Raw genomic sequence first — 22,895 nt, forward strand, 5'->3', positions numbered from 1 at the left:
CAAAATTTTAAAAAAAAAAAAAAAAAAAAAAAAAAAAAAAAAAGAATATTCTGAGTCCTCACCTCAAACTTCATCGAGTGAAGGCCAGACTGAGTCATGAGCTTGACTATGGTAAGGTCGGCCCGACCTAGCTCAAACACTATTTTAAGCGTCTAGGCCGAACTTATATCTATACTTTTTAAGATCAGGTTATTAGATTGGTTCAATGGCCGAGCATTTCAAAGTCCAATATGATATTTTCTTAAACAAAATTCTCGTACATAGATTCATATTAAAATTACCCCAACATTAAAATTACCCCAACATATTCATGCATCGTCTCTGACATTACTACGTTACCCATTTGTCTTAAAAGTGCTTTAAGAGCAAAACTATCCCTATACTACTCCCACAAATCATCACGGTTCATTTTACCATCTTTTGTCTTCATTCACATGATTTCTAAGCACGTTTCCACGTTTAGCTTTAGAGTCTCTATAGATATCTGAAGATGTTAAAAAATCTTAAAATGTCAAAGTATCTACGTTCCTACCAGACAAATAGTCTAATTCTCCATATCCATCCCATGAAAATCTCGGATTCTCACGAAACAAGCCATACACTTAGGTATCATTTTAGATATTTAGAGTCAAACCGGAGATATGAAGTCAAATAAGAAAAGAGTAGGTATGAAGTCAAATAAGGAGGATTTAATTTCCAAGATAGTTCCACTTTCAAATTACAGTGGGTCCTTGTGTCCAAATTTTAAATTTTATACGAGACACTTTAGAACTTACTCGTGGGTCCCTAATTTCGTGTATCGAGAAATTTATTCAATGTTCGATCACGTGTTTCAATTTGTGCAATTTTTTTTTTCTTGAAGTTAATAAATGGATGTAACAAAGTTAAATATTACGATAACCATGATAAATTACGACCCTAATTCGAATCAAAATTTGGAACGAAATTAAAAGTTTTAGTTAAAAAAAAAAACTAATTTACCAATTTTTTTTTAAAAAAGTATTTTTTTAAAAAACAAAATAAAGAAATATTAATTTCTAAACACATCTTACAAGCAAACCATCTTTTTCCTTACAAATCTTTTAGTGCACTTTTTCAAAATATTTATTCAATCTTCTCTCCCTCTTTTATCAGTTTATATCCCAACATTATCACATTGGAAAATGAGCTTCATACCCAAAATGTTACTTCCTTTTTTGTTTATTTTGCTCAAATTAATTTTGTTCGAGTTTAATTGGGGTCGTATATGAGTTAGGTCGAAGAAATCAGTTGGGTAAAGATGAGATTTTGGGTTGGTTAGAACGGTGACTCGAACGATCCAAATAGGGTTCATAATCTATCCCGTGGATAAATATGAGATCCCACGTTGGCAAGAGGGGAACGAAGCATTGTTTATAAAAGTGTAGAAAACTCTCTCTAACAAATGTGTTTTAAAATTGTGAGGCTGACAACGATACATAACAGACCAAAGCATCAATACCTGCGAACAGTGAGCTTGAGTGTTACTAATGGTATTAGAGGCAGACACCAAATAGTGTACCAGTGAGGATACTGGGCCTCCGAAGAGAAGGGTGGATTGTGAGATCCCACGCTCCCACGCGTAGGAGCGGAGAACGAAACATTCTTTTATAAGGGTGAAAACCTTTATTCATGCTCGTTTTAAAATTGAGATTTATGGCCTTTACACAACCGGTCAAAACATACCATATCTATTGGCCATCGAATTGGTTTGTTAGGATTCCAAAAAAGTCTAACAACCCAGATTGAGTGTCTGAATTGTTCGGGCAAACCACAAAAATCATATGAACAATGACATTAAACAAACATGAAAACAGAGTTGGAGAATCAAAAAGGATTGAAATTCTAATAATTCCTTCAAACAACAAAACTAAAATATCTACAAATTCAAACCCACAATTAAAAAAACACGATCTTGATTCAAATCTGAAAGCGAGCTACATAATAATAAAAAACAGAGGAAACAAAATTACAGAGCTCTCAGGATTCTTCAATGGCGTCAAGCGGAGGATTGAACTCCAAGATCTTCTTGTTCTTACAAATCTTCATGACCCCAAACCAGACAATCCCGGCTGCCGTCATTATAGCACTCACCACGAGCACCATTTTGTGCGTAAAAACCATCAGAACCACCAAAAACGCCGACGGAATCAAACACATAACAATCAACGCCGGCAACCTCAACGGCACCTGGAACGGCCTTTTGATGCCCGGATGCTTCCATCTCAACCAAATGAACGCCGAAAATTCCAGCAACATTCCCAAGCTGTATATGAAATTCGCCGACGCAACAATGTCGGTGAAGTTCATGTACGACACCGCCAGCGAAATCGCGGTGCAGATCACAATGCCAATCCATGGAGTGTTGAACCATTTGGCTCTGCTCGCGAAGAATTTGGGTAAAATCCCGATTTCTGCCATACCCAGAATCTGATACGCACTGCTACTCAATTGGGCTTCGAATAGTCCAATCCCCGACAAGCACGACCCGATTTCCAGGAGGATTTTGAGCCATTTTCCGGCGATGATTCCGGCGGCTTGTGCGTGAAATCCAGACCCCCAAGCGGATTGTTCTACATCGACGGCGCCGATGACTGCCAGAAGTGGGATTAGATAAGAAACACAAGTGAAAATCACGGATACAAACAGAGCCATTGGGAATGTTTTTTGTGGGTTTTCAACTTCTCCGGCGAGAGTGGAGACATTATCCCAGAAATTGAGGTTCCAAAACAGAGTATTGAGGTAGAGATTCCAGTCTTTTTTGACGCCTTTGTCGCCGAAACTGAGCCACCGGTGGGGGTGAATTTTGGGGATAGCGATGAACGTCATTAAAATAAAGGGTAAGAGAGACAAGAAGGCTAAAACGACGGCGACGTATCCGACGATGGTGAGGCCAACGTAGTTAAGGAGGGCGAGGAGAAGGGTGGAGCTGAAGACGGCGATGCGGCGGGGCCAGCCAGATTCGAGAGGCGGAGCGATTTTCTTGATGTAATCGATGCAGAGAACAGGGAAGGCAGCGATATTGATGACGCCGCTGAGGAGTTTCCAGGTACCCATTAAAGATCCCCAGAAGGGTCCGAAGGCTCTGTCAGCCCAGATAACGAAACCGCCGTCTCCGGGGAAGGCGGTGGAAAGCTCCGCCGTGATTAGGGCCTCTGGGACACTCCATATGAAAGGGAAAACGATGAAGCCAACGATGGCGAGGAGAGGGCCGGCAGCTTGGACAGCCGGCTCTTCGCCATAGGGGCCGCCGGCGACCTCGAAGTAGATGAGGAAGATGAGGGGGATTAGAGTGAGCTTCTTTCTGGCGGCGGCGGAGGAGGTGGCGGTTGCGGCGGTGGTGGGGAGGGTTTGAGAAGGGGAAGAAGAATCAGCAAGGGGCTGGGAGTTGGTGGACTTGTTCGGGGATTGTTTTTTGTCCGCCATGACTGATTGGACGAAGCTAACAAACAGGGAAGACGAAACAGAGCAAGCAACTACAAATAGAGTTTTTTTTTTTTTTTAATGAAAATAAAACAAAAGAAATATTGTTATTAAACTAATCAAAATACTCTTAAATTTGTTTAAAAAATAATCTACCATACTATTTTTTTTATAGAAATTATTATTATTTTCTTTTAAAAATATAATTAAAAGTAATTCTTTTTTTAATATTCTTTTAACTTTTTTTTAAAAAAATTAAAAAATATGTTCTTATGAAATTTGAAAATGACATTAATATATTCTACTTTTTATCTCTAAATTTTTAATTTTATTTTTAAAAAATTGATGAGTATTTTTAAAACAAGAATATTTTTAAATATTTTTAAAGTTTAAAATATTAATTAAACTTTTAAATATTAGAGAATATTTTTGAAACAGTTTTAAAAAATTAGAAAATTATTGTTGAAACTATTTTAACAAATAAATATTTTACATTTTTGTTAATTAACTATTTGGTTTTAAAGAATATTTTTTAAAGTTTTTTCTTTTAATTTAGGATTGTTTTAAAAAAATTATGAAAATTTAGTACTATTTTAATACAATTTTATTTATTTAGCATTTTTTTTATCATTATTATTATTATTTTTTTTGGAGGATATGAGGTGGTGGCCCACATCGTGACTCTACAACCCCAAACATGGGGTGTCCATTGGAGTTGTCGTCATTGACACGTGCACTTGTAACCATTTTCATTCATTCCTCTTGTGCTTGTTATAATATATATATATATATATATTGTTTATAAAAATATCGATAAAATGTAAATATTCACAGACATTTTTAACAAATAAATATTTTACATTTTTTTAAATGAATTGAAAATTTAATATAAACCCTATTATGTATATATATATATATATATATTGTTTATAAAAATATCGATAAAATGTAAATATTCACAGACATTTTTAACAAATAAATATTTTACATTTTTTTAAATGAATTGAAAATTTAATATAAACCCTATTATGTATATATATATATATATATTTTAAATAAATATGGTTTTTTTTTCTTTCAATTTAGTATAACCCCTATAACCCTAAACCCAATTTGGTTATTTATATTTTTAACATTTATTAAAATTATTATTTTCTAAAATTTTAAAATTAGGTTAAAATTGATTGACGATAAGTTCTCAGACCGACCCTATTAAAATTTCTTCGAACTCATAAATACAACAAGAAATTATAATTTTTTTCAGAGAGGGGAGTTTTAAATTTGTGTTAATATGTCTTTAATTGACGTATTCAACATTTTTAAAATTTTGTATAATTATTAAACACTAAATCTAAGATTAAATAAATGATTAAAAAATTATAACTTTATTAAACATAAAATTCAATATTATGGCATATAAATAGGGCAATGTCAAATATTTTATAGATTATTAAACAAAGAATTTATTAAATATTTTTAAAATCCAATAACTTAATAAAAAAATATTAGATTTTTTAAATTCAGAGTTAAAAACAAAACTTCAATTTAACGTAAAATAAATTAATTAGGCACTCTAGATTTTCATTGTAATTAAAGCCATAAAAGTTTTTTAATTTCAAAAGCAACCTAAATAAAAAATTTAAATAATTAAAATTGTTCCATAATTGTTTAATTTTTTATTTAATTATTAAAAAAAATAAATTTATACGTACTACTATTACTTAAAAGATTTTTTTTTCTTTTATTATCATTAATAAATTAATAAAATAATATTTATTTTTGAAATTTGACTAAAAGTCCAACTATTTTCTTAAAATAATAAAAAAATGGGTAGAAAACGGAATGATTTTTAAAAACCAAAGAATGATTGATGATGTAAGGATTGAATTTCTTTTCATATTATTAAATGAAATATTTCTTCTTTTGAAAAAAAAAAAAAAACTCTTTAATAACCTACTCTATTTCTAAGAAATTAATTTTAGATTAATATACATTTAATCAAATTAATTAATAATCAATAATCCAGAAAATATCAAATAAATGTCACATTAATAACAAAAGAATTGTTTTTTAATTTTCGATAAAAACTTATAATTAAAACTAATATGGGTAAGTATAATAAAAAAACACTGACACTCAAATAAATGAAAAATGAAAATAATTCTTGAAAATATTTAGGAAGAAGGGAGAAAAATAGAAAAATCCAAGTCAGCACTTTTTGGAGCTGACGCAATAAATGTATTTAAAAAAAAGAAAATTCCAAAATTCTATTCCTTTCTTTATGTGATTCGGTGTGTAGCTTTACGCAACGCTGATATATATATATAATTATAATTATTTTTAAATTTGAAGAAATTGGATTAAATTAAATTAAATAAAATAATGGATCCACAAGTTGGCGTTCAAATTAAAAATGGATACGGTGCGATATGTTCCCCTTCAAACATCAACCGCACACACGCTTTGACTTTATTTATTTACTAAAAAATAGTTTCGTATTTATTTCGTGCCTGAAGTTTTAAAATAATATTTTAGTTTCTAAAGTTCGAAAAATAGTTTAAACCCGTCCATTTTAATTCATCTAACATAAATAGAACGTGACCCAGTTGGGCCAATTCTAAATTTTGAATTGATTAGGTTAGTGACCCGAATAATCTGGATACCGAATTCACAACCCAATCTAACTATACCCTCTCTTTACACGTTAGGTTGATATGAGTTATCTAGTTGTTTTTTTAAAATTATTTAAGAAAAATCTATTTATCTACCGTACAGTTGGCTAAAATCTTACGAATCTTGAATATAAGATATTCAAAAGTAATACATCACTGACATCGGTTACTAATATCAACTATTCTTAATATTCATAATAACATCAACGACAACTTGCAGACTGTTTCGAAAAAAGAAAAAAGAAATCTAACCAAACCAACTTTTATGGTTTTGATCCGTGGTTTGAATTGACTCGGTTATTTGGTTATATGAACACCTCTAATAAATTTATATTGTCAGAGAACGTATAGTGCCGGTAAGACAAGAAAAATGAATGCTTTGAACTATGCGATGTATAAGACTCGGGTTTGACTTTTTCATTGATATTTTAATAATTTTGAACTATGCATTAATAGCAAATTGCCGTTAGTTCCATTGCATCTCCCACCTTCATATCATCAAGGCATGTTTATTTACCCATGGGTGTCAGACTCGAGTTTGACTTTTTCTTTGAGGGAGTCAAAGTCGAACTTACTTTTGTTCCACAGAGAGATCTTAACTACGAAAGTACAAGCAATAAGGCGTTTGTAGTCCAACGGTTAGGATAATTGCCTTCCAAGCAATAGACCCGGGTTCAACTCCCGGCAGATGCAAACTTTACCTCCTAGCTCTTAAGTTAGTTCCATTGAATCTTGACATTCTTATCATCAAGGCATGTTTATTTACCTATGAGTATCAGACTCAACAAACCCTTCCAAACAAGAACATTTTCCCCTAGTACCAGAAGTGAAGGGATGGACAAGAGTTGATAACAACCTGAGGAGGTGAAGGATATCCCATAGTTCCATACAAAAGAAGCTGAAGAGAATTCTGTTGGAGCTGGAACAAGAGTTCTCCGATGTATTCTTGGAACTATTGATCATGGAATTCAAGAACATGGACAATGTTCAAGTTGGTTATAGTGATAGTGATTGGGTAGGTAGGAAACATTAATCACTACCAAATATATGAGATCCCTCGAAGCATTCCTTAGGTGTGAAAACCTTTCCCTAACAAACACGTTTTAGAACCACGAGGCTACCAACGAACCAAGACATTGTAGTCTTGACAACAACCAAAGCTAACTATACTTCTTTGTCTACAACCAATTGTCAAGTATTTTGGATACAGAATGGTGCAACAAGAACTTAAATCTCCTCAACAAAATCAGATAACAATTGCTCTTGCCAAAAACCCAATTTGTCATGAAACAAGTAAGCACATAAAGATCAAACATCATTTCATCACAGAACAGATCAAACATGGACAAGTGTTCATCAAAGCAGACAAATCCAAGAAAGAAGCAAGACTACCTCACATAGCCTCTGTTCTTTCTCCTACGCAACCCTCCCGTGTACATGCAGGAATCTTCTGGAACTGTTGAGCCGGCAAAGTCTCCGACAAAACCCCAACATAAAAATCAATGGTTCCAGAGCCCTGATTAGCCTTGATTCCTGTAACAGAGACCCACAAGAACAGCTTCTTTGCTTGAATTCCAGAAACATCCGCCACAGACCCATACCTCAATTTCCCTTTCACTATCTTATCGTAATACACCAACAGATCGAACTTCACATAACACTCGCTTTCGAGTTCGATTTCGAAGCTACCATCGGCAGAGAGCGTGTAGGACTTGACATTGTTGGGTAAGAGACCCTTTGGAAAACCGTAAAGGGGCAAAAGCTCGTGGATGTCCGTTGAGTTGAGGGCGATGTCCCTTACGGAAGAGGCGAGATGGGTTTGGGCGATAATGGTGAGAATTAGAAGGAGAAGTGAGAACGGGGAGAGGGAAGCCATTGATGGAGGTTTGAGGTGCGGCGGAGTTCAACAATTTTCTTCGCTAATAACACTTTTATATGCTCAAAACTTTCTTCTTGCACTTGAAAACTCAAGGAATTAAAACTCAAGGAATTAAAGGAAGTCTTACCCTCCATTATGCCCTCATTGAAATGAAATTACTTGTTTGAGGAAGCTAAGGGAAGATTCCAATCTGAAGCATTCAAAGGTGTAGAAATCTCTTCATATTTTAAAATTGTGAGGCTGACAACGGTATGTAACGGATCAAGGCTGATAATATCTATTATTGAGCTGTTACAAATGATATTGGAGCTAGACACTTGTCGATTGTGAGATCCCACATTGGTTGGAGAAGAGAACGAATCATTCGAGTGTGGAAACCGCTTCCAAGTAGAAGTATTTTAAAACCGTGAGGTTTACGACGATACGTAATGAGCCAAAACAGACAATATCTATTAGTGGTGGTGATAAAAATAAGGAATTAACTACTAGGGAAGTAAGATTCGAATTATCTCGTTGATCGGATATCTCAATGCAAGAACATTTGTTTGAGATTCTAATCACTTCATAAGTAAGATTGATTTTGTCGAGCTTGAATGATTCTACATACAACTTAAACTACATAGAACTTAGCCATTGGCTAAAAGAAAACACAAATGCTTTTTTTAATATATTTTCCAAGTCTATCTTACAAGAATAACATACCTACATTATATAGCCTCAAAATGAAAACTCTTAGCTGAAGCTTTCGAAGAGTTGTAACCTTTGAACTTTATGATCATAATTAACCACCATGTATAACTATAATTAATGAAATACAAAATGACACTTTGATTATTGAAATTGTTTGCTAGTTGTGGATGTAGTGAAATTTCTTCTCTCTAAACCACGTAAATCTTTATGTCTCTTTGTTTAATTTCCGTTTGTAGGTGTGTGAGTGCAATCGATCTTTCTTCCGCTTCCGTTATAACACAGGCCTCATACAATTTATCTTATGAGCATGTAACGATAATTGAATTACCCTCGATTGTTATTGTCTTATTGATACTAGATTCATATTTGTCTTGAATGATTGAATTAGGTAGCATAAGAGTTAGCTCGTACACTACATAACGTATATGATCAACTCTAATAAAAGAAAACAAAATCGATGGGTCGAGCTATCTCACAATATTCTTACAACGAAGAACATCAGAAGGGTATCATAGAAAAGTTTATCAAATTTTATGTCGGGAGGTGTTCTTGGCAATATGCTCGTTCCAAATCCCTTTTTACAAGTTTTTATATTAGATAAATCTTTACTATTATTGTTGTGCTAATGTATAAGTGTACGATAGTTCATCAAAATCGTGTCAATATCAATCTGACTTAAATACCTCGAAATGTAGTAGAGAGGAAAATATGACTAGTTGTCGCTTCTTTTACTGGGTTATATACTATCAAAGTCGCTGTTGCCTATTCGTTTTTACCTTATAATATTGCTTTCTTTCTAATTGTTTTCATCGTATTTCCTCACTCACGTTTCCTAAAACATTTCTCTCAAACGTGACTCAAGGCTTGAGCATACGTCAACGTTGCCTGCGAAATCTGAATTTCTCATGACTGACTAATTCGCTGGGTCAGAACAAATGTCGCACAATCATTATCTCCACTGTTTGTGACATTAAATACTGCTAGTAGATATTGTCCATTTTAGTGTACAATCATTATCCCCACTGTTTGTGACATTAAATACTGCTAGTAGATATTGTCCATTTTAGTGTACAATCATTATCCCCACTGTTTGTGACATTAAATACTGCTAGTAGATATTGTCCGTTTTAGCCCATTACGTATCTGATTTTAAAACAGGTTTATTAGGGAGGGAGAGATTTTCACCCCCTTAGAAGGAATGCTTCATTCCCTTCTCCAACCGAGGTGAAATCGAACTCTAATAAAAGAAACGAAGCCAATATCCTCAATTCATGTTACAATAGAGAGTGGGAGACAATTTTATAATACACAAATTACAAACCACACATCCATTCTAGTGGAACTTAAGGCTTGTCAAAACGTTGTTGTTGACAGGGTCAGACAAATGGTCCAAAAGGTTTTGGTAAGGGCCAACACCAGTGACAAGGCCTTGTATGAAGTAACCCAAGATAGCCAACATTGCAAGCCTCCCATTCTTGATCTCCTTCAGCTTCAATTCCTTCATTGATTTCTCATCTTTTCCAAACCCTAAAGGGTTGAACAAGGGGCCACCTGGGTAAGCTGGGTCACCTGACCCACCCAAGAACTTCTCTAACCCTAAGAAGTATTGCTTTCCCATGGATCCTGGGTTGTACCAATCTTGAAATCTTCTGTGTTCAGCAAAACCCATTAGAGCCATCTCAAACACAAACAGTGTGTAGGGGTCTGCCCAGTAGTTGTAGGTTCCTGCTGGTGGGATCACTCCAGTTTTGAACCATGGGAGGGCTGTTTCTGGTGGGATTAACCCTAGTGATCCAAAGATCTCTGGGGCAATGGCTCCTGCGGCTCCTAACATCGCGAACCTCCCGTTGATCACCTCGCCGTATGCCAACCATCTCGGCTCGATGAACCCTCCTGTGCCCTCGGGGTCTGATAGTCCCAATGGATCGAACCCGTAATCGCCCGGAAGACTATCAATCAAAACAAGTAATTCAAATCACAGGACTTAGTTTCATATCCTGGGAAGCTTTTACTATTTAAGACACTCGTTTGTCATGTTTCTGAGAACAGGAGACATGAATGTTGGATATGACCCATGATCCAAATATGTCGAAACAAATAAAAGAACAAAAAAATCAAGGTCTGATAGTCCCAATGGATCAAATCCTTAATCGCCCGGAAGACTATCAATCAAATCAAGTCATTCAAATCACCTGACTTAGTTTTAGATCCCGTGAAGCTTTTACAATTTAAGATACTCGTGAAGCTTTTACAATTTAAGATACTCGTTTGTCATGTTTCTGAGAATAGGAGACATGGATGTTGGATATGACCCATGATTGAAATATGTCGAAACAAATAAAAGAACAAAAAGAACAGGGTCTGATAGTCCCAATGGATCAAATCCTTAATCGCCCGAAAGGCTATCAATCAAACCAAGTAATTTAAATCACATGACTTAGTTGCATACCCCGTGAAGCTTTTACAATTTAAGACACTCGTTTATCATGTTTCTAAGAATAAGAGACAATAATGTTGGATATGACCCCGATCCAAATATGTCGAAACAAATAAAACAATAAAATACGAGGGGAGAGATCTTCTAAAACAAAGAAATCTTAAGCATTTATTCTCTCGGTTGGTGTGAAAAGGAGCATACATCTCATGAGTATTTATGCCAGAGAAGACGTTAACAAATTTCCTAAATTTTCTAGAAAGACTAACAATTAACGTAAAGTTATTCCAAAGTCAAGAACTTGTTTTACTAAGTCAAGCTTATTAACTCACACATAAATTAAAGATTCTTTCGGAACAACTTTTTAATAAAGATATATACCTTCCATCCAAATATGTAAGACTTTGTTTAGAAGCGAACCATAATTGTCTGTTAGCTCCTTGCTGCAACGATAACAAACATTAGATCACAACTAAGCCAACTGGGACGAATAAGAACAAGTAATTGATATCTTATTGAGGGAGTTTAGGTAAGAAAGAACCAAATGGGGTAAGGAATTACCTTAACAGGAGGAGTGGCTTCAGCTCTAACAACGAAAGAAGCGGCCTTTCTGGAGGAACCAAGGGAGGGCTTTGGTCCTAATCGCTGTCTGGCAGCGCCCACTGAAGAGGTTAGAGACGAGGATGAAACAAGAGCCTGAGTGGCCATAGCTTTGTTGCAGAGAAGCAGGCTTCAAAATGGGCAGTGGAGTGATGCGAGAGGAGAGGGAAGAAGGCTAAAATGGAAATAGGAAGGAAAGAGATAAGCCACTGGTTGGAGAGAGAAGGATCTAGAATCTAAATTCTGGTTGAGATTCGACATGTCCCAGGTTTTGGATTGGGTTGGGATCTCACTGCCCAACTGCAACTCTCCACGTGGATCTCATGATTGCAGATAAGAGATATTGTCATCCATTCTCTACTCCTGTGTTTTCTTAATTATCAACTCATTTTCCACGTGGCAATTATATATGCCACAAGTTCAATTTAATTGTCGTAATCTAGAGTTACACTCTTATACATTGTATGAACGATTTGATAAAAATATTTGTAACAATAACGAGGCGACTATCAATAGTGTTATCAGGATAAGAAACTTATTTAGTCACACACGTTATGTCATCTAACTTATTAAACTTTCTAGATAATCTAGCAATTTTTGTTCAAATTATACATATACATAATAAGTGACGCGCAATCTCGACATAGCTCCTACTCATAATCCATCCATCAAGATGCAGTACTATTAAGGATTAGCTAGCGACTCTCTAATAGTACTCATTTTCATAATTATAATAATCATCATGATCTTGAGAGATTGAATCTCATGTACCATCTACTATGTACTGTGTGGACCGTTTTACTTTCCAAAACACTATGTACCGTATTCTCATGGCACCAACACGACCCTCTTATCTATTATCTCATCATCAACACCCAAATATGGGTCTTAGCAAATCGAGACAATTTTACTATTAAAGATTAATTAACGAAACTTTCTCAACTTCCACGTAAATCTATTCAACAAACTTGTTTCTACAAAAACACAAAAATAAAAATCATAAACAAGAACAGATATAACACATAAATTTGGCATTCCCTACTCAGCAAATTGACTTTGAGCAATGGTAACAATATGATGAGGTTGTGACAAAGCCTTATCACCCGAACCCTTTTGCTCGGTCGGCGTTATATCGGACTTCTGCAGTGCAGTGTTCATCCGAGCAAGTGAAACCAACTCATGAATAGAATCAACAATCTTCTCCACACAAGAGAAGGAATCAATGAGTAGTAAAATCAAAGTTGTGGTTGATACCATATTCATATCGCCATGAAAGTGGCTACTCGCTATAAGAAGCTTGAGCTCACCAGCCGTCTTTTTTGCTATCTCGATGTGGGACTTGGCCAAGGCCGGTGGAACTATATCTCTTAATGCCATTGCCATGGCCTTCAAAGCTTTGCTTGATTCAATGCATACTTGTACGCATTGCTCTTGGTATTGCCTTTGAATTTCTAAGGGTAACTATAGAAAGAGGAAAAAAAAATTAAATTTAAGTATAAAGATTATTTGAACGACATTAAAAGTTTAGGGTGAAATTGATATGAGTAAAAACTTTCTTTTTTCAAATAATCAACCTACTTGAATCTGGTTCGTGTTGAGGTGGCGGTTAAGAATTTCGAAGCAATAGGCACAGTCCCTTGATAAGGTACCAATCTTCCGATATTGTTTCCAAGGATGACAAAGTCTGAATTTTCCATGTGGAGGCTCCCATGTAGCTTGGTAAGCCTACACACGAGATTTAACTCGTTAACTCGAAACTTAGTCCTTATAATTTGAGTAAATTTCTCGAAAAGAAAAATCATGGGATTTGAGGGGAAAAAAGAAAGTGTAATAGTCAAATCTCACTGCTAACAAATATTGTCCGCTTTGATCCATTACGTATTGCTGTCAGTCTCATGGTTTTAAAACACGTCTACTAGGGAGCGGTTTCCACATACTTATAAGGAATGTTGTGGGATCTCAAATCGGTCGTGAGACTGATGATGATACGTAATGGGCCAAAACAAACAATATTTGTTAGCAGTGGGTTTGTAGTGTGACAAATAGTATCAGAGCCAGACATCAGACGGTATGCCAACAAGGACACTGATCTCCAAGGAGGTGGATTGTGAGATCCCACATTGGTTAGAAAGGGGAATGAAACATTTCTTATAAGGTTGTGAAAACCTCTTTAAGATCATGACGACGATACCTAACAGGCTAAAGCGGGCAATGCTTCGTTCCCAACTTTATTTTCACACCCTTATACGAAATAAAACATTAATTTAGTCAACTCTTTTTTTCTTTTGATAAACACTAATCAAGTCAACTACTTTTAATTCAACATTAAGAACAATTAATAAGTTGATTCAAAACTTAAAAAGTCTTAAGATCATAATTAATTAGGTTTAAAATAGTACCTTAACAATTCTTTTCTAAACTTACCAAAGCTTCCTCATTTTGTTTAGAACAAAGAACACTTCTATACTTCATCACACTCCCTCCTCCAACCATCTCTCCTTGACATGCTCCAAAATTCTCAATCCCAAAACCTGCCAATAACGAGTATCAACAAACAAAAAAGTCGAGAAAATCATCAGACGCGGTCGTTACAACGTAGCTATCGTCTCAGATTATCGTTCTAGTCGTATTCACCTTCAAGGAATGTCCCAAGGTTTTCAATATTAGTAGCAACCAATTGATGAAGATCAGCACCAGCCCAAACAGGTCGCACAAAGATGCAGATAGCCACAGCAATAAAGGCACCCACTAGAATGTTGGCGAGCCTATGCCATGCAAGTTTTAATATCTCATCATCTCTGAAACCGGACAATGCTACCATATTGAATGTCAAGATGAATATCAAAAGCCCATAATCATATTTGGCCTTCAGGTTGGGGAAGAATCGACAATATGAGGCTGTGGCAGCTGCATTACAGAATTTAAGTGTTGTTCTTATGGTTAATGGTGAAATATATATATATGGAATTGAATGCATGGAGGTTTTATGTAATATTACATATTGTGTATATCAAGATCCCAAGTAATATGGGATGCCAAATATTTCCTGTAAAGCTTGTGATGTAATGAGCTCCAAATCCTATAGCTCCAGCTATTAATGTTGCTATTGCTCTATTCATCCCTTTTCCAAGCGTTGCTCCTGTTGTTCATGTTGTTCAGAAATCACCGTAAAAAACTTAACCGTGAGATCCCACATTAGTCGAAGAGGAGAACGAAACACCATTTATAAAGGTGTGGAAATCACTCTCTATTAGACATGTTTTAAAAACTTTGAGTGAAAGCCTCAAATAGAAAGCCCGAAGAAAACCATATCTGCTAGTAGTGGGCTTCGGCCGTTGTTACAAGATGAGTATTTGAGTTGTGTGTTTTTTACTAGATAAGACGTGTTTATGAATAAACAAGAATGTTGTTTTAAATATTGAAAAATCGAGTATTCGTATGACTTGATTAGGAGTGCTCATACGACTCGATGATTTGAACAATTCGAACTACCCTACCCACTGTATAAGAGTTGGGTTGGGTTGGGTTGGGTTGAAATTTTGAAAAATCGAAAATTTGGTTTGGTTCACAATTTGGAGATTTTTTTGTTGGCTGAATCCGATCAACCTGAAAACAGAGTTCATAATCCAACCCTACTGTTAATATTGTTACGGAGAACCATAGATGTTGAGACATTGTTAATGTTTAATATTTGAGTTTTATAAAATTTTAGTTATTAACGAAAGTAAAATTTTTCTAAATAATTAGAAAAAATAAACAACCTGACGACTCGATCTAATCTAACTCGAGAATAGATAGTTAGGTTGAGAATCCTATTCGAGTCATTCAAGCTCTCTATGCTTGGTACGAGAACTTACCTACAGAAAACTCAAAGACGACTACAACGGTAATGATAGCCCATATCGAAGACGTGCCCAAGCCATCATAGAGAGGCTCGAAATAGAAGAACAAGGAGACAATGGTGATGGCTAATCCAAGCTTTAAAGAGTGAACTATTCTTCAGGGGTCGTCTTTCCCCACCTTCGTTGTATTGTTTGATAATTCAACCATTTTTCGCTGCAACTTCCATGCTATGGCATTGAGCCAACCATGGTGATCATTGGCTAAGGTCTCTTTAGATCCCTCCACCATGATCTTAAAGAGATGGAGCTTGGTGATTTGGAAGTGGGTTTTGGTTGGTTTATGTTCTTGGTTTTATAGCAAAATGTTTTTAACTTGTTCTTAATAAATGTCTCATATGCCATTTGATGTATGATTAAATATAAATTTTAATTTCTCTATGATATGGAATTTTCGACAAAATTGTTTTAATGGTTGTTGTTTCGCACGTCATCAATTCATTTACATTAACGCATATGATTTTATATTCGATCCAAGGTGCAATAATTTGAAATGTTTTTGGACATGAAAAAAACACAGGTGCACCTAGAGGGGACATGCTAGACGGATGAAAACCCTTGTTCAACAAATCGTACAGTTGCACCAGTGTCATGCGATATGGGGTTTTGGAGATACGATCGGTACCCAGTTCGAGCTCTATGCAAAAACCCCCTTCCTTCGGAAACACATCGAGAAATTCATTCACCACCGGTACTACAAGCAATGACTTTGCTTCCTTTTTCATGTCTACGATAGTGGCCAATATGGTTCAGGCTCCTTGTTGGATTAACCTCTTTGCTTTCGTTATCAAAACTATCTTAGAGATAGCTCCAATATAGTTACACTCGAACTACTAGTTCCTCACGACTGCGAAAATACTACTTCCTTCTTATGACCGTTTACTAATAGCCATGCATTAAAGTAAAAGACTCCAAAATTCATTACGATTTATTTTTAATTGAAATTTAATTTGCATTCAAAAGTCAATATCCATGCCCAAAATACATGTGGCTTCTAAACACTTACGCTGTCTAGATTTATAAAAATTATATATTTTTTTTAAGCTCAACCACGTATAGAACAAACCTATAAATTTGAAATATACCCGACATTAATTTATTTTTAAGAGTTAAAAAGACGTATGAACGCGTAGCATAAAAGCAATAATTTTGAGCTACCACGAGAACGTATGTGAATTTTTTGAAATTAAACTTTATTAATTCGATCTAAAAAGTGTCATTTTTAGCGTAATTCAACTATATAGAACGTATATATAAATAAATGTAGTAGTTTTTACTTTTTATTTAATTTGGTTTAATTTTGCTCAACAATCCCATTGCATTAATTTCCAAAACACCAAGAACTCATTAATTTCAATTATTAACTCAAGCATTGACTAACCAATGCACACCATTGAGGTTGGAACACCTAATCACTTTAATATTCTCCGGCATCTCTTCTACACGATCATGTTATTACTTATCGCTTTTGAGAGTGAAGACTATTCCCACAGACCAAACACGAGTCCTCTTGTTCACATATATTTTAAGAAATTTCACAAAAACACACTTAATTTTGGAGTTCATATGATCGAGACACTGAAAAAGAAGTGCACCTTGTTGGTATAAGCAATAACTTTCATTTTCGGTAAGTTTTTCATAGTCATCCTATTTTCAAGATCGTTCTCATTCGAATGTGATTTTGATGCATTTATATATTCTTTTTTTTAGTCAGTGTCACAATAAATGTTCACTTGTCGTATTCCCAACAATTTGAAGCAAGTAATAAATACATAAGGTCAATAAGAAAAATATGCTTAATTTTTAAGTAAAAATTAACTAAAGAATAACGTCTATAGAAATTTCCTCAAATAAATGTTCACTTAAACACTTAACCAATTCTCATAAAGTTAGGCATCCAAGACATAATAACTTTTTTTTAATGAAAAAAATCCAAAATTTAATACTTTTTACAAATAGTGAGTTAGTGAGTGTTTTACTCAAGCAACGTGCTGCTCTTGCATTTTAGGTAAAGGTAACGAATTTTGTCTATAGATGACTCTAGCGTCATGATGAAGACTATGGAGCCAATGTTAAGGTGATAACATTTATGTCTATTTTGTAGCACTTAGGTTAGATCAAAGAATTATTTTATTATTTTCTTAGTTTTATTTAAATTTCACGTTATTTATTTTCCTCTAATTTTTTAAAGTTTTTATTACAAACGTTTAAGTCCATGACATCGTTTTTGAAATATTTTAAACAAATATTTCTGCACTTAACAATCATGTCATACCGTAGTTGCTCTATTTCATTATAGGATTTCTCTAGAGATTAAAAATTATGTCTAATGTTATAGGAGTTGATCTAACCACGGTTAAAAATAAATACATGTATTTATAAACCATAGTTTTCACTAATGATGGTCTAGAAGTAAGCTATTCTCTATAGTTTTAAAATAAATGTTGTCTTATATCTAACTTACTCCATGGTTAACAAAAATTGTGGGGTAAAATAAAAGCTTACACTAACTTTTAAGATATGGTCCATAGTCGATAGCGGTTTAAAATCAAGTATAGACCATTATAAACTTAGGGTCGTACATTAATCCTTGCTTTTTAGACAAGCTACTGGGATAAGACTGGACTAACAAATATTTAATCTCTCTGTAAATTTGTTAAGTGAGAAGACAAATCCTTGGTGAGTTATGAACCATAGCTTGTCTTTGATTTACATGAGTGAGAATAACTTTTTTGTAAATGATTTAGTAATCATACCATTTTAGAAACTTGTCCAAATAGGGAGCTAAAATTATAATCTTAGTAGATGAAATTCAGTCAATCATATATATGGTTAGTAGACATGTAATTTCGATACTTGAACAATGTGTCCACCCTCATGCTCGGTAAGGACTTATTTTATGGTTGGATCATAAGCAAATTTTTCTGATAAGTAGTGATACTTAACGGGAAAGATGTAACTATGGTAAAATAGACTTTTGACCCAGTTATAATTATGAACATAAATAAGCGGCATAAAAGTTCAATTAATTTTGTATCATTCGAGCTTAAGTTTCATTTCAATCGTCAATTTAGCTAAAAGAAAATTAAAGTTTCATATTAATATTTAATATATATCGAAAATATTAAAATTTGAAATGTCCTATGGCACATTGTATGCTCATTTAGTCATAGATTACTTTTCCAATCCTACATCATAAGGACGTACAATTATGATATGTTATCTTCGCTCATTTCTCTTTCACCCATTTCAGCTATGTGTTCTTGTGCTAGCCCATAGTCAGACATAGAAAGTACTATGCATCCAATTATACTCGAAAATAAAAATAGAGCTCAAAACCAATCATGAAATTAGGTCCCATCAGCTATATTGTACATGTTTGCATTTATCGATCCTAATAGTGGGGTTACTTACTGAACATTTTAAAAAATACTTGTTCATTTTCTTAACATTTTTCCACGATCTTTAAATGGACGATAGTTTTTGCTCTCGAGGCCACGAAACGGTGTATTGGTTCATTAATCCCGCATTTATGTCATCATTCCATAAACACCATCAAAATATGAACACAAAAGCTCTAACTTCTTAAATAATTGACACAACAGTCTACTTCTGTTTGAAGATCAACCAACAAAATCAACTTCATCCTACTAAAACCATAAAAGGAAAAAGCTGATTAATGTTAGTTTCATTTCCATCTAATTACAACTCTCAAATTCACACACTACTAATTGGTATTGTAACAAAAGAAACACCAATATTGGGCTGCACTTTTTCCTTCTCACTTTGCATTGCCTCAGCCTTCCCACTCTTGAAATGAGCCAAAGAGGCTAGTTCTTGAACAGCCTCTGAGATTTTCTCGGTACATTCGACCACGTCGACGAGCAGCAACCCGACCGTGGCGGCCGGGACGAGAGTCAAGAAATCACAATCTTCCCAGAAGTCTGATGATCTGAGTGAGGTTTTGAGCCTTTTGGCAGCTGATTTTGAGTTTTGTGTGTAGATTTGTGCTTGAGTTGGTTGAGTCAATTCCCTTATGGATGAAACCAGCTGCCTCAGTGCTTTCCCTGATTCCATGCTCATCTCCATGCATGTCTCTTGGATTTCTGTTTGAATCTTTTGTGATACCTGCAACAATGGCGCCTCTTAGAGAAACCCCATTGGTGAGATATAAAACTCGATGACCCGAAAATACCTAATCAACTCAATTTAACTAGTACGGTCTGTATAAACTTATTTGGGTTGAGTTAGTTCAACCCAATTTAACGAGCACGATTTGTATAATCTTATTTGAGTTGAGTTAAGTTTAATTATAAACTTATTTAGATTGAAAAAGTCTACGAACCTAATAATTGAGCTGAGTCTAAAAAAATGTCTCAATCCAACCTGATTCAATCCGACCCATGAAGAAGAGATTATGAAATTCAAGTAACGAAAGAATAGTTATGAAAGGAGGGAGAGATTACTTGAATATTAGAAGAAGAGAGATTGCGACAAAGGGCATCAATTCTAAAGGCACATTGGGACGTTAAAGCTCCGATTTTAAGGTACTGATTCCATGGATGACGAAACTGGAAACATCCGTGACCGGGCTCCCATCTCGCAGAATTATACTGTAAAAAATGACACTATGAGTTCATAAATATATATGAGAAATGAGAGAGATCGAAGGAGAGAGAGAGAGACATATACCAATGTCTCTTCAATGCCACTTGATTTGAGAATACTTTTATATTCTTGAGTGAATTGTTCATCTTGTAAGCTTTTTAAGCATTCAACTGATCCATATCCTGTCAAATATTCCAAAAGTTTCTTCACTACTTGCTATTCAAACCATTTGTTGAACTAAAATGACATGCTTAGATATATCTACGAGATGGAGACGGGTAAGCTTTTTCTGTCTCCATTTCCGTTCCCGTTTATGCCTTCTATTTCAATATTCATTTTTGTGAAAATTTTCATTTATTTTTAGTAGGATCAGAGCGGGACTTCTCTATGAGAAAGAGAATTGGGTTTTTCGGAGAAAAAATTTAGTTCATGAGTCCTACGATTGTATAAAAGACGAAGTGGGTCTTGTTGCACATCTTAAAAACCCTAATCTCGAGACTAAATTCTTCTTTTTTTCTCTCGAATTCTTAAGAGATCGTGTCACTTTGTCACGTTGATCAATTGAAACTAAAACCTAGACATTATGAGTATATATATATATATATATATATACCTTCCAAGAAGATGGCCAAGTTTTCAATGTTGAGAGCAATACGATTGTGGAGATCTTGACCAGCCCAAACTGGGGAAATGGAAATAGAAATAAGCACACAAACGCAGACACCAAGGAAGATGGTTGAAATCCTCTTCTCAAAAAGCAAAACTACTTCATCATCTTGAATGCCAGATATGGATACCAAAGCAAATGTTAAAATGCCTATCATCATTCCATAATCATATTTTGCTTTGATGCTCGGAACGAACCTCATAAACGTCAATATGCACGCTGTTCAACACAAAACAATTTAGTCCTTCTAATGTGATCGAATCTCTCCAAAAGTATAACAACTCAAGCCCACCGACAGATATTGTCTGTTTTGGCCCGTTACATATCGCTATCAACCTCACGATTTTAAAACGCATCTGTTAGGGAGAAGTTTTCATACTCTTATAAAAAATGTTTCGTTCTCCTCTCTGATCAACGTGGGATCTCGGAAAGGGATGAGTTTGGAGATTAGGGTTTTGAAAGATGATTAATGATGAAAAGGGAGTGGGTTTTTCATGGGTGAAAAGCACCTTTAATCAAAGTTCAGCAATTTTTTTCTTATCTTTATTTATAACAATTTAATTATTAATAAGAAAAAGTTTACCTAGTAGAAAGACAAAGATACTGGTTATGATTGGCTGGCCAACATGTCCGGATAAGGCAGCCAAATAATGAGCTCCAGCTCCTAAAGCACCAGCAAATAGTGTTGCAAATGTCCTATTCAACCCTTTTCGTAGTGTTGCCCCTGAGGATTTTGAATCATAATAAGCAACCTTCCATGGCTAATATTTTCATGTCATTATCCATTAAATAAAAATGGAAATGGTGAGATTCCGTGTCACTCGGAGAGAATAACAAAACATTCTTTATAAGGGTGCAAAAATCTCTCTCTAATATACAGGTTTTAAAATTTTTTAAGAAAAATAAAAATTAATATCTACTAACGGTGTACTTCATCTTTTCTTGTTACGTGTTCATCCATTTTTAAGAACATTTTGATCATAGAGAGCCCAACACCTTTTTAGGTCTTCTTCTTAAAAAGTGTGTCGAAAGCTAAAACTTACCTGTGTGCTAACTAGAACAAAGCAAATAAAACTTGCTTTTGACCATTAAAATCTAGCTAGATAGGGGAGATTCCTGAATTTTGCTTTTCTGAGGTAAAAGAAAAGTCTTCTCACATACGTAATAATTCAATTCAAGCCCACCGTTAATAGATTTTGTCTTCTTTCGATATTCTCTTTCGAGCTTTCTCTCAAAGTTTTTAAAACGCATCTATAAGATAAACTTCGTTCTCCTCTCACACCCTTATAAAAAAAATGCTTCATTTTTCTCTCACACGCATCTACTAGGGAGAGGTTTTCACACCCTTATAAAGAATGCTTCATTCTTCTCCCACACGCGTCTACTAGGACATTCTTATAAAAAATGTTTCGTTCTCGTCCCACACCCATCTATTAGGGAGAGATTTCCACACTCTTATAAAGAATGCTTTGTTCTCCTCTAACCAACCTGAGATCTCAGAAAAGAAGTGTAAAAAGAGATAGCACTCGCTCAAAATTGAAAGCGAAGAACAAGAAGAAGAGAGTGAAAAAGGAAAAAGTTTTAATAGTGATCATACCTACAGAGAATTCAAAGACAACAACAACAGTCATGACAGCCCACATTGCAGAAACTCCAAAGTTGGCATAAAGTGGGTTGTAATAGTAAAGTATTGACACAATGGTGAGTGCAAGGCCTAGTTTTAGTGAATGAATAACCCTTCTTGGATCATCTTTACCCAAAGCTATTGCCTTGCTTCTAACTTCCCCTAGCTTTCCCACTAACCCCTTCACCCATTCAAACCCTTTTCGCATTAGCCCTACTTTTTCATCAGACCCCATTTCCATGCCTTGTTGAGAGAGAGAGAGGGAAAAAAGCACAAGTGTTGGCTAATCAGAGATGGAAATCAATGGCTTTGTGGCAACTGTGTGTTGGAGCATATCTCTTATTTATAATAACATAAAAAAAAAAAAAAAAAAAAAAAAAT

The 22,895-nt window shown here is 34.8% G+C and overlaps 4 protein-coding genes, 1 non-coding gene and 1 pseudogene across 7 annotated transcripts; 1 reads left to right on the top strand and 5 right to left on the bottom strand.

The window, feature by feature from the left end:
- Positions 1-1,837: 1,837 nt before the first annotated feature.
- Positions 1,838-3,490, bottom strand: LOC111441072 (probable polyamine transporter At3g13620). The gene has a single exon (XM_023077981.1). It carries the CDS (start codon positions 3,442-3,444, stop codon positions 1,999-2,001), a length of 1,446 nt encoding a protein of 481 aa, XP_022933749.1. The 5' UTR covers positions 3,445-3,490; the 3' UTR covers positions 1,838-1,998.
- Positions 3,491-6,734: 3,244 nt separating this feature from the next.
- Positions 6,735-6,806, top strand: TRNAG-UCC. The gene has a single exon. It is a non-coding gene; the product is annotated as a tRNA-Gly (tRNA).
- Positions 6,807-7,257: 451 nt separating this feature from the next.
- On the bottom strand, positions 7,258-8,053 carry LOC111441073. Its single transcript, XM_023077982.1, has one exon. It carries the CDS (start codon positions 7,987-7,989, stop codon positions 7,507-7,509), a length of 483 nt encoding a protein of 160 aa, XP_022933750.1. The 5' UTR covers positions 7,990-8,053; the 3' UTR covers positions 7,258-7,506.
- Positions 8,054-9,124: 1,071 nt separating this feature from the next.
- Positions 9,125-11,925, bottom strand: LOC111440812 (chlorophyll a-b binding protein 8, chloroplastic). Of its 2 annotated transcripts, XR_002710030.1 has the most exons (4): positions 11,678-11,925; positions 11,498-11,559; positions 9,946-10,631; positions 9,125-9,208 (listed from the first exon to the last, which is right to left on the bottom strand). XR_002710030.1 is itself a non-coding variant. In XM_023077612.1 (3 exons), the coding sequence occupies exons 1-3, from the start codon at positions 11,822-11,824 to the stop codon at positions 10,016-10,018; spliced, it is 825 nt and encodes a 274-aa protein (XP_022933380.1). In that variant the 5' UTR covers positions 11,825-11,925; the 3' UTR covers positions 9,852-10,015. The 2 variants fall into 2 exon arrangements, 1 of the variants encoding a protein (XP_022933380.1); XM_023077612.1 differs by lacking the exon at positions 9,125-9,208 and having other exon boundaries at positions 9,852-10,631.
- An 829-nt stretch (positions 11,926-12,754) lies between these two features.
- LOC111434275 lies at positions 12,755-15,847 on the bottom strand (annotated as a pseudogene).
- A 3,329-nt stretch (positions 15,848-19,176) lies between these two features.
- Positions 19,177-22,806, bottom strand: LOC111437279 (aluminum-activated malate transporter 7-like). 2 transcript variants are annotated; one of them, XM_023075179.1, is made up of 6 exons: positions 22,488-22,806; positions 21,474-21,614; positions 20,837-20,905; positions 20,308-20,405; positions 20,082-20,228; positions 19,177-19,743 (listed from the first exon to the last, which is right to left on the bottom strand). In XM_023075179.1, the coding sequence occupies exons 1-6, from the start codon at positions 22,753-22,755 to the stop codon at positions 19,333-19,335; spliced, it is 1,134 nt and encodes a 377-aa protein (XP_022930947.1). In that variant the 5' UTR covers positions 22,756-22,806; the 3' UTR covers positions 19,177-19,332. The 2 variants fall into 2 exon arrangements, with proteins under 2 accessions (XP_022930947.1, XP_022930938.1); XM_023075170.1 differs by having other exon boundaries at positions 20,837-21,109.
- Positions 22,807-22,895: the final 89 nt, after the last annotated feature.

The sequence above is a fragment of the Cucurbita moschata genome, unplaced genomic scaffold (assembly GCF_002738365.1).
Source record: "Cucurbita moschata cultivar Rifu unplaced genomic scaffold, Cmos_1.0 Cmo_Scf00003, whole genome shotgun sequence".
NCBI lineage: Eukaryota > Viridiplantae > Streptophyta > Magnoliopsida > Cucurbitales > Cucurbitaceae > Cucurbita > Cucurbita moschata.

Bases quoted from the DNA above. Each gene is read 5' to 3' on its own strand.
- LOC111437279 (XM_023075170.1), bottom strand. From the start codon at position 22,755: ATGGAAATGGGGTCTGATGAAAAAGTAGGGCTAATGCGAAAAGGGTTT. The intron at 21,110-21,473 runs GTAAACTTTTTC...TGTGTTGAACAG, and splicing joins TATCTTTGTCTTTCTACTAG to CGTGCATATTGACGTTTATG. The intron at 20,229-20,307 runs GTATATGTCTCT...CATTTTTTACAG, and splicing joins GTGGCATTGAAGAGACATTG to TATAATTCTGCGAGATGGGA.
- LOC111441072 (XM_023077981.1), bottom strand. From the start codon at position 3,444: ATGGCGGACAAAAAACAATCCCCGAACAAGTCCACCAACTCCCAGCCC.
- LOC111441073 (XM_023077982.1), bottom strand. From the start codon at position 7,989: ATGGCTTCCCTCTCCCCGTTCTCACTTCTCCTTCTAATTCTCACCATT.
- LOC111440812 (XM_023077612.1), bottom strand. From the start codon at position 11,824: ATGGCCACTCAGGCTCTTGTTTCATCCTCGTCTCTAACCTCTTCAGTG. The intron at 11,560-11,677 runs GTAATTCCTTAC...TTATCGTTGCAG, and splicing joins AAGCCACTCCTCCTGTTAAG to CAAGGAGCTAACAGACAATT. The intron at 10,632-11,497 runs GTATATATCTTT...TTTGATTGATAG, and splicing joins CTTACATATTTGGATGGAAG to TCTTCCGGGCGATTACGGGT.